This window comes from Phoca vitulina, unplaced genomic scaffold (genome assembly GCF_004348235.1).
Source record: "Phoca vitulina isolate PV1807 unplaced genomic scaffold, GSC_HSeal_1.0 scaffold118, whole genome shotgun sequence".
NCBI classification, from domain to species: domain Eukaryota; kingdom Metazoa; phylum Chordata; class Mammalia; order Carnivora; family Phocidae; genus Phoca; species Phoca vitulina.
The window spans coordinates 123,896-133,628 of NW_022589821.1; the positions used below are offsets into that span (position 1 = coordinate 123,896).

Here is a 9,733-nt window from a genome sequence, read left to right on the forward strand (position 1 = left end):
GATTACAAGTAATATTGAGTTCTTAATCCTCAGGGCCAATAGGGGATTGGAGAGGTGAGACTGGCATGCATAGGGTCCTCTGGGCCCATTTGTGGGACCTCTGCCCACTTGCTGCTCACCATTCAAGAGAGCTGCTTTAGAGACCCCCTGTGTGTGTGTGCCCACAGGTGCCTGTGGGCCGGTGCGTGACACCTACGCACACGTGTGCCCCTGTGTGGTGTATCCGTGTGTGTGGAGGGCTCTCCTGTTCTGTCCCCTTCCTATTCAGGGAAGCAGCTGGACAGAGGAAATCATTCCTCCTCTTAAAACCCCAGGTGTGCCTGGGGAATCCCATAACGACCCCTTCCTCCCTGATCCCTAAGTCTGCTGCAGTTAGAAGTAGAAATGCATTCAGCTCAGGTCCTGCGTCTTTGGAACTCCCTTTGCACACAGTGGGAGCTTAATAAATACTTGATGATGGCCCTGAGCCCGGGAAGCCACCGCTGTTCCGAACCCTGACTCCCAGAGCGCCGCCGGGCGGAGCAGGTGGGGTGGGTGACCCCCAGCCAGACCCTCTGCTGACTCCACGTCCCGCAGGAGCCGTCCCGCTGGGAAGGCGGTTCTTCCTCACCATCTTTGGAGCAACATTCCTGGAGCTGAGCGTCATGGCGGGAAGGCATTCTGGGAGAGGGTGTAGGAGCCGGGGGTCCCACCCACCTGGGTTCAAACCCTAGCGCCCTCAATTACCAGCTGGGCACAGCTGCCAAGGGACTTATCTGGGCCTGTGGGATTTTTTTCCTGTGAAAGGAGAATGATGACATCACGGCTGGAAATGACAAAGGGGCGCCCTGCACACTCACTGCGGCGCTCAGTAGGTGAGCTCACGCACCTGGGGTCAGGACGGTGACCCTGAAGTAGCTGCTCGACGTCTCTGAGCATCAGTGTGTGCGCCGGGAACACGAGGCCCGCCTCCCCGGCGCGTGGGGGTCTACCCGAGGAAGACCCCGGCCATTAGTGACCGTGACTCTCGCCGCTGCCCGCCCCCGCGTCAGGGTGCGCGGCTCCCCTCCTCTGCAGGCCCCGCTCCGCCCCCCTCGGCGCCCCGCGTGCGCGCACGTCCCTGTCGCCGTGGCTCGCGGACGCCCGCTGCACCTGTCGCAGGAGGGAGGGCCGGCCCCGCGTGGGAAACTACAGCTCCCAGCGCTCGCTGCGGGGCCTGCGCCCTCTGCCCTCGCGGCGCGGCCCGGGGTGGGGGCCGCGGGCGGCTGGCCCCGCCTCCGGGGAGGAGCCTGCGCGGGGGCGGAGCCTGGAGGCGGTGGAGACCTGAGCCGAGCCAATGAGGGCCGCGGCCACTAAGTGGGCTTGGCTTGCCGTGTAGCGCTGGCCGCAGGAGGGGAGCAAAGCTGTTGAGCCCGCGAGGAGTGAGGCTGAGCCTGGCCGTGCGCGCTCCCAGAGGGCCAGCTCCTGAGACGGAGTTCCTTCTCCGCTGCTTCTGGCTCCGGGCCCCTCCTGCCCAGGGCAATGCATCCTTGAGTGGCGGCGTCTGGACCCCGGGCAGCCCCAGAGGACCGAAGCCAAGGAAAGAAGACTGGGGCCAAGACACCCGCTGGGGGCTTGGATGCCTGGCTTTCTCTGAGGACATCTTTGGAGCGAGGGTGGCTTTGGGGTGGGGGGTTGTGCTGCAGGGAATCCAGCCAGGCCCCAAGATGGACACTTCTGGGCACTTCCATGACTCGGGGGTGGGGGACCTGGATGAAGAGCCCAAGTGTCCCTGTCCATCCTCCGGGGACGAGCCCCAGCCGGCGGCGGCCCCCCAGCAGCCCCCGGGACCCCTGGTGCCGCCTCAGCCCGCACAGCTCCAGCCGCCGCCGCCGCCGCCGCATCCCTTGTCTCTGCTCGCCCAACTCCAGAGCCAGCCTGTCCAGCCGGGCCTGCTGCACTCCTCTCCCACGACGCTCAGGGGCCTCCCTTCGGCCAACTCCACCGCCGTCCTCCACCCTTCCTCCAGGCAGGGCAGCCAGCTCAATCTCAATGACCACTTGCTTGGCCACTCTCCAAGCTCCACAGCCACAAGTGGGCCTGGTGGAGGCGGCCGGCACCGGCAGGCCAGCCCCGTGGTGCACCGGCGGGACAGCAACCCGTTCACGGAGATCGCCATGAGCTCCTGCAAGTACAGTGGTGGGGTCATGAAGCCCCTGAGCCGGCTCAGTGCCTCCCGGAGGAACCTCATCGAGGCCGAGCCCGAAGGCCAGCCCCTCCAGCTCTTCAGCCCCAGCAACCCCCCAGAGATCATCATCTCCTCCCGGGAGGACAACCATGCCCACCAGACCCTGCTCCACCACCCCAACGCCACCCACAACCACCAGCATGCCGGCCCCAGCCCCAGCGGCAGCACCTTCCCCAAAGCCAACAAGCGGAAAAGCCAGAACATTGGCTATAAGCTGGGACACAGGAGGGCCCTGTTTGAAAAGAGGAAGCGGCTCAGTGACTATGCTCTGATTTTTGGGATGTTTGGAATTGTTGTTATGGTGATAGAGACCGAGCTCTCTTGGGGTTTGTACTCAAAGGTAGGGGCTGCGGTTTCTCTTTATACCTTGAACAAAAGGAATATGTAGGTAGCAACAGAGAGAGAGGAGAGAGAGAGAGAGAGAGATTGATGGAGGGGAGAGGCGGTGGTTGGAGAGGCGTTTGCTCAATTATATGGAACACTCGAACTTCCCATGGTTTTCTTTCTGAATCCCGGGAGAATTCATTGCTCGCTCTCTTGGGGGGGGGGGGCGTCCCCGTGCACTGTGTTGCATACTGTGTTTGGGAGGAGGAACGATTCCCTTCCGAGACACCGTTTTCCTCCTGGTTCACTCCTACCAAAGCGGAGCCCAGCGGCTTAACGCACCAATTAATTACACTCTGCCTTGATGTGCCTGCCAGGTCCTGCGACTTCCCTCCTCTGCTCCCCGCCCTGCTCCACTCCATTTTCCCAAGGATGGAAGAGAAATAAATGTCTGGGTGGGGGGTGGGGACGCCATCCTATCCCTTCTCCCTCTGGCTTCTCCCTCTCTTCCCAAGTTTCTGTTTTCCTCCTCGTCCCTGACAGACTTCGGGCAAAATAGCAGAGCACCGGTGACCCGAGTCCCTTGGGGGCACGGGTGAAAACGGGCGGAGGGACCCCGCGGTCCTTTCCCTCAGGAAGCAGCACTCAGCATAAAGCTGCCGTCTGTAAACAGCCGCTGACAAAACCGGCTACAGGTGTCCCCAGCAGAGCAGGTGGGCGCCGCCTTGGCCTTAGCCCCCGGGAGCGGGGAGCGAGCGCCTCTCCTTCAGATGGGATGACAGGGCTTCCCCGCGGGCCGAGAGCCCGCACCCCGGGCCCGCCTCTCGGGATCAGTGAGGTGCACTGTGTGCACACCCGGCCGGGGCTGGCGGCTTGGCTTCAGCCTCGGCTTGGAAATCGCGGCCTCCAGGGGCGTGGGGATGGAGGCAGGTGGGTTTCCGCCAGTGCTCTGCCTGCTGGGGGCCCTCGCGCTGCGGGCCGGAGGGCTGGGGGCCCGGGCACTCAGTGTACAAGTGGATTTCTTCCCACTCTCCCCCTCACCCCCAATTTGTTGTGGGGGGAGGGCGTGTGTGAGTGCGTGTGTGCGTGCTTGCTTGTCCCTTGGATTTCTCTTATTTGTCATTTTGGGCAGGGGGTGGCTGGGAGGGGTTCAGCTGTTGCAGGTTTCAAATAGAGCTTGTTTCAGGCTAGGCACAGCTGCTGTGGGACTGCCACATTCCTTGTTGAAATGCAGCCGCAAAAACCTCGGAGGTGCTGATCGGATTTCCCTCATTCCCAGCCTCCCTCTCCCGCAGGCACCTGAGCAGCCAGCCCCAAGACTTCCTTGCACGCGGAGGGCCCCCCAGGGACCTGCTGCTCAGAGGGGGCTGCCCCAGCAGAGGGCAGCCCCTGGAAGCTGCCTGCATCGGAATAGTGCCAGGATTTGAGCCCCTCAGAGGGCAGAAGTGAGCGGGGTTTCCCCAGGAATAGCAGCTCACTTAGTCATCCCTGGAGCGAGCCTCTGAGCCTGCTGCGGCTCTCTCGGGGCCGCCACCCTCCGCACAGCCCTGGCTCCCCCCAGCCCCCCGTGGGGACCAGGAGCCCTCACCGGGGGAGACTGATGAAGGCCCAGGTGCTCAGGGGTGAGGGCAAGGGACAAGACCAGCACCCCAGCGACCCCCGTGGTCAGAGCTCTTAAGGGAATGGCTCCTTCTGGGGATGCTCCCGGCATGGGGCACCTTGGTCTTAGTGCCATGGGAGCGTTGTTGCTGGCAGGAAAGGGTCTGGGGCAGGTGCCACCCTGAAGGAGTATTCAGGGAAAGGGCCTTACCCGGAGCCAGGGAAAACAGACTCTGGTGTGAAGGAAGGGGAGGCAGGTCCACTGTGCTGGGCCTCAGCCGGTTCTAAGCTGCTGACCCTCATGGCAGTGTGAGGGGCCCTGAGCAGCAAGGTCCTGCTTGTCCCGGCTGGTGAGGTGGCCACCTGCGTGCCCCTGGGACAGTGTGGGTGGTGATCAGCAGGGCTCATGGTAACCTGCTCCCCAGCCTCTCCATCTGCCCCTCTGTGCATTGAGTCATTCTGGGACAAGCATTTTTGGGGTGTCTCCTGGGTCAGGCCCTGTGGACCCGGGATGGGTAAGGCAGCTATCCCTCGCCGGCCCCAGTCACAAACAGGATCATTGTAAAGAATCAGAGTGAAGTTTGAATCCCAGCCCTGCCGCTTCCAGAGCTGTGATCTTGGACCAGCTGTGTATCTTCTGCGAGCCCATCTCCCCAGCTGTCAACGGGGAGAGCGAATCTGATAAGTGTGAGGCTCCAACACGGGGCCTACTGTCATTGTTATTAATAGTGGTGATGAGAGCAGAGATGTCTTTTCCCCCCAACTCTGGCTCCAGAATCAGCTGGGCCCTCGACAGGTCGGAGCTAACACTTGTCAATGGCGTGAGAAGTTGCGTCCTGTCGGGGAGAAGTTCTGAGAAGGGGCTGGGTCTTCTGCCTGGAAACGGCCTCTACTCATGGCTCTGCTTTAGGGGAGGGTACATCTGTCCCCAGCCTGTCTGTCACGGGCTCTACCGTGGCGAGAGGGTTTGGGCGAGGACCGAGGGCAGCGTGGCCGTCCGGCAGGCCCTGGGCCGGGCTGGGCCGGGCTGGGCCGGGCAGCCGTGTCTTTAGCTGGAGAACTCCGTGTGTCTGGTTGGCTTTGCTGACCAGTGTGGAGGTCGCCCGGGCCGACTGGGGAGCTCTGCACTGAGGGTGGCCCTTCCCACTCAGAGGCCCTTGGGAGGGGGCCGTGTGTCCTCCCCAAGCGATGGAAGGCCGCAGCCTGCGCCGGAGCTGCCGCTTTCCGGGAGCTGTTTCCTCCCTCGGGGCTGCGGACTCCCATCTGTGTCTCTGGCTGATGTCTGTTGCTGGGGAGGAATTTGCCACGTGGGCCTGGCTCCCTTGAGAAGGAACGTGGCCTGCCCTGAGCCTATTCAGAGTTAATGCAGAAGGGGGCCGGCCGAGGAGATAAGCGGTCCTCGGTCCCCTCCTCACGAGCCACAGGTGACGGCGGGGGAGGGAGATGGGCCGACGCCGGGCCCAGGAACAGGAGGGCCCGGGCCGGGAGGCCGACTGGCAGCGAGGGGCCGGAGATGGCCCTCGTGGGCGCCGACGGGTGCAGGGCTGCCCCCCGAACTGGGCGGGGAGTCCAGGTTTAAGAAAAACAGGTGGATTTACCCCAAGGGCTTAGACGCCGTGACAGGGCCAGGCCCAGGGATCCTGCTGGGAGCTCTGAGGGACTTGGTGTCTGCTGCGTCTGCGCCGGTCAGGATTCAGGCGGCACATCAGCGGGGAGTCCTTCTGGGCGTTCGTGCTGTGCTCGTCCTGGGCTGGCTGGAGGCCTTGGACCGCCTGCTGGGCTCTGTCCACTGGGTGGAGGGAGAACCAGGGCCCGCCCTCTCCTCCCCGAGCTGCGGACTCCCCAGCCCCAGCCTGCCACCTCGCTGTGGCTCGGCCGGCACCTCTGTCCGGCTGACAAGTCCCCGTGGGCCTGTTTCCCAGGGACCTGTGGGGTCAGGCTGCGGGGCCACCTCAGGGGAGGCTGGGAAATGCTGGTACGGCGAGGCAGCTCTCCGTGTCCCCTGTTTGTGCCCAACCTCCAGCTACCCCCGGGCTCACCATCCAGCTGGGTCTCACCTCCTGAGCAGAGCGGACCCCTGCCGTCCCGCAGCTTCCCCTGCAGTGGGGTGCTCCCCACCACCCCCCTGCCTGGCCCTGCTGCCGGGCTCACCCAGGCCGTGGGCGGGGGTCAGGGGGATGGTGCTCCCCTGGCTGCCCTGCCTGACCCCCATGCCTGGCTCCCTCTGTTCCTTCACAACACCTCGAGGGAGGACCCCTGGAAAGGGCAGGCCCCTCTGCGTGCCCAGGGCAGCTTGGTCTCCTGGCCATTTAACCCTTCAAAGAAAATGGGGTCCCTTAGGGCCGACGTGTTGTGTGTCTTTGCTGACCTCACAGAGGTCCAGGAGTCCACCCTCAGCCTCCAGCCTGAACGACTGAGTAGGTTAGCGGGTCCCAGCTCTCTGAGCCCCTGCCTTCCCTGGCCATGGAGGGCTTGTGTGCAGAAGGGCAGGGCAGCGGGCGGGCTTGGCTGGGAGAACGGCCCGCACCTCCTGCCAGACCCAGGAGCCCCTCTGGGGTAGGTGGGCGGCTGTCAGGGGCGTCCTGACCTTTGGGAGGAGATGCCTCTGTGGTCTCAGGAGGGTTGGCATCGCTGAATGGGACAGACCCCTCCACGGACCCTCTCTGTGTGGCGGCCTGCAGGACAGCGTTGCGGGAGGTGGGAGGGTCTGAGCCCAGGCGTAGGTTTTACTTTGGGGTCATGCTGAGCGTCTTGGCCCAGGGAGGGCAAGAGCAGCTCTGTGGACATGCTCCCACCCAGGGTGGTGGCGACCCTATTTACAATGCTTGTGGCCAGCCCACAAATGAGTCAAACGTTTGTAACCGCAGCAGGGACGACTCGGCAGTGCATGCCTGTCCTTGACGCTGTTTATAGCTGTCCGGGGCAGAATTCGGGGTGCTTGTGACACCCCTTCCTCCCGGCAGCGTCCCCTGTGGCCCGGGCACGGCGCTGTTGCTGGGCGTGCATCCGCTGCACGGGCTAACTGGGAAGCTGGGGGCCGCCTCGCACGGCCCTTCCCCAGCTTTCAGGGAGGGACACCGGCCAGTCCAGGGTCCAAAGATCTGCTCTGAAAAACAGAAGGTAAAGAAACATAAAATGAAAAGAAACTGGAGTCACCTCCGTGGAGGGGCGGCGGCCTGGCTGGAGGGGCAGAATCCGCACAGAGCGCGGGTTTGTGGGGGTTATTCGTCCAGCAAATTTGGGGGGAGAATGTGTGTGAAGAGCGCGGCTGTGAGGGGCGACTCAATGAAACACCGCCTTACTCAGCTCAGTGGCTGCAGACCCGGTTTTCTTTTCTTTCAAAACCCAGAGGGAGAGAGAGAGAGAGAAACCAGAAAAGCAGCTATTCCTCTTTAAATAATGAGGGTGGGGGATTCTGAGACCACACTGTTCTCAGGAGCCGTGGGGAGGAAGTTCTGTGCCTTTTCTTCTGCTGAGCAAAGTCCGGAGGAGGCTGATGGGTTCTGAGGTGCCCCAGGCCCACCTCCCCTGCCCCCCAGGAGCTCTGCTGGGGCGGCAAGGCCGTGGGGCGAGGGCCGGTGGGGGCACTGCCTGTGAGCACCCAGGCGGCGTCGGGGGGCCCTCGGGCTCCCGAGAGTCCTGGCCGTGGGTGTGGTCACGGCCCCCTGTCCCCTTGCCGAGCGGACCCCAGCCAGGCTGCAGTGTGAGCTGGAGGCGGCCGTGCTGGGATGAGAACCTGGGCCTTTTCCCTTTTTCCCTCGTCTGCTCCTGGAGAAGCTGCTTGTCATTCGTGGAAGAGGCAGACCAGGGTTGATGGGCTGGAGCCCTGTGACGCCTCCGGATACTGGACTGGGAGGAACTTTATCAGGGGAGGCAGGAAGGTGGGAGACCTGTGTCCTGGGGGCGCCAGCGCGGGGCCCCGGGGCGGCCTGGGTCCAGGGTGAGATTGTGCACAGGCCCAGGGTCCGTGTGGAAGCCCAGGACTGCTCCGGGGCGATGCTGGCCAGGCTGGGACGGGGAAGGTGTGGGGCTTACGGACGAACAGGGGCCCACCCCACCAAGGCCCCCGCACATGGCGGAACTCCCGCCCTCCCTTGGGTGCCTCTCCCTCCCCAGGCCTGGCCGCCAGGCTCGGCACATACAGCACACATGGTATTGCCACGCTTGCGTCCTCATGACCCACCGCGGCCCCGGGGTCACTACAACCAGCCACAGGTAGAAACTGGGCTGCAGAGGGGTGTGTGGTCCGCGTCCAGGGCCCCTCAGGAGAGATGGTTCTAGAGCTGGAGTCCAGGTCTCCAGCGCCTGCTTGTCTCCCTGTCCCCAACCCTGCCGTAGACCTCTGCGGGGGATTTGAGTGAGGGAACCTCTACAGGCTTCTTCATCCCTGCTTCTAGAATTTTCTTCTTCATCCTCCAGTCCCAGTTTCCTCCTTCCCTGGCATGAGGCTGTGTTTGGCTCTTTTAGCGGCAGTAAGTGTTAAAGAAAGGCCCATCTGCTTCCCCTCTTGCTTCCAACTCACTGTGTGGCCATTGTCAGGGCCCTTGGCCTCTCTGGCCCTGTTTCTTTGACTCAAAAATGAGGGCAGGGTTCTCATGCTGACCCCACCCCCACCCCCACCCCATTCCAGCGCTTTCTGGTCCGCTGCAAAGACCACAGGCCACAGTCCTCAAGCTCTGTAGTCGGGGGCCAGGGCTGCACCCAGGTGCACCCATCCAGGCCGGCCTCAGCGTCCACTGGTGGCGTTGGGGGCGCTGAGGAAGGAGGCCGGCCTTCAGGGTACTGGGGAGGCTCCTTGTGGGCCGTGAGTGGTCCCCCAGGATTAACCAGGCAGAGCAGTGGGGAGGGGGCTAGAGCAGGTCCTGTTGTGAGGCAGTGCACAGGGTGGGGAGGGAGGACAGGGACGCACGGGGACGTTCCTGGGGCCAGGTCTCATCCTGGAGGTCCTCCGCAGGGAGCAGGATGCCCGTGCCAAGGACAAGGGCACGGGGGCGACTTAATATTTCGTTGGTATCTACAGTCTTCAGGAGCTCGGCGTCCACACTGAAGACCTGATGCTCTTGTTTTCTGAGAGTTGGTAGGATTGGTAGAGCCAAGCTAGCATGGTGGTCAAGGGCTTGGGCTCTGGGTTTGAATTCAGACCCCGGTGGCCTATGCTGGTGGGTCTCCAGGGAGTTTCCTGAATTTGAAGCCCATTTCTCAGACGTCCATAGGGACTTCCAGCCTCCGCCTGTACATAGCGCCTGGCACAGAGTGAGGCACCCGCTGAGCCCTGAAACCTGCCAGCCGTGTTTGACGAGCCCAGTGCTCCGAAGATGCTCCTGCTAACCCACAGCCACCTGGGGGGCGTGGCGGGCGTGGGGGGCGTGGGGGGCGTGGGGGGCGTGAGTGCGCACGTCACCCTCCGCATCGCTCCTGCTAACCCATAGACACCTGGGGGGCGTGGCAGGCGTGGCGGGCGTGGGGGCGTGGCGGGCGTGGGGGCGTGGGGGGCGTGAGGGCGCACGTCGCCCTCCGCAGCGCTTCTGCTAACCCGCAGACACCCGGACGGCGTGGGGGGCGTGGGGGGCGTGAGTGCGCACGTCACCCTCGGCATCGCTCCTG

General features: G+C 63.6%; 1 protein-coding gene across 1 annotated transcript in view; it reads left to right on the forward strand.

The window, feature by feature from the left end:
* Positions 1-1,384: 1,384 nt before the first annotated feature.
* The window catches only part of KCNN3 (potassium calcium-activated channel subfamily N member 3), a 143,055-nt gene continuing 134,706 nt past the window's right edge, over positions 1,385-9,733 (forward strand). The window contains exon 1 of the mRNA XM_032398687.1: positions 1,385-2,546. Coding sequence (XP_032254578.1) covers positions 1,686-2,546 — 861 coding nt within the window. The 5' untranslated portion in view covers positions 1,385-1,685. The remainder of the gene's footprint in view (positions 2,547-9,733) is intronic.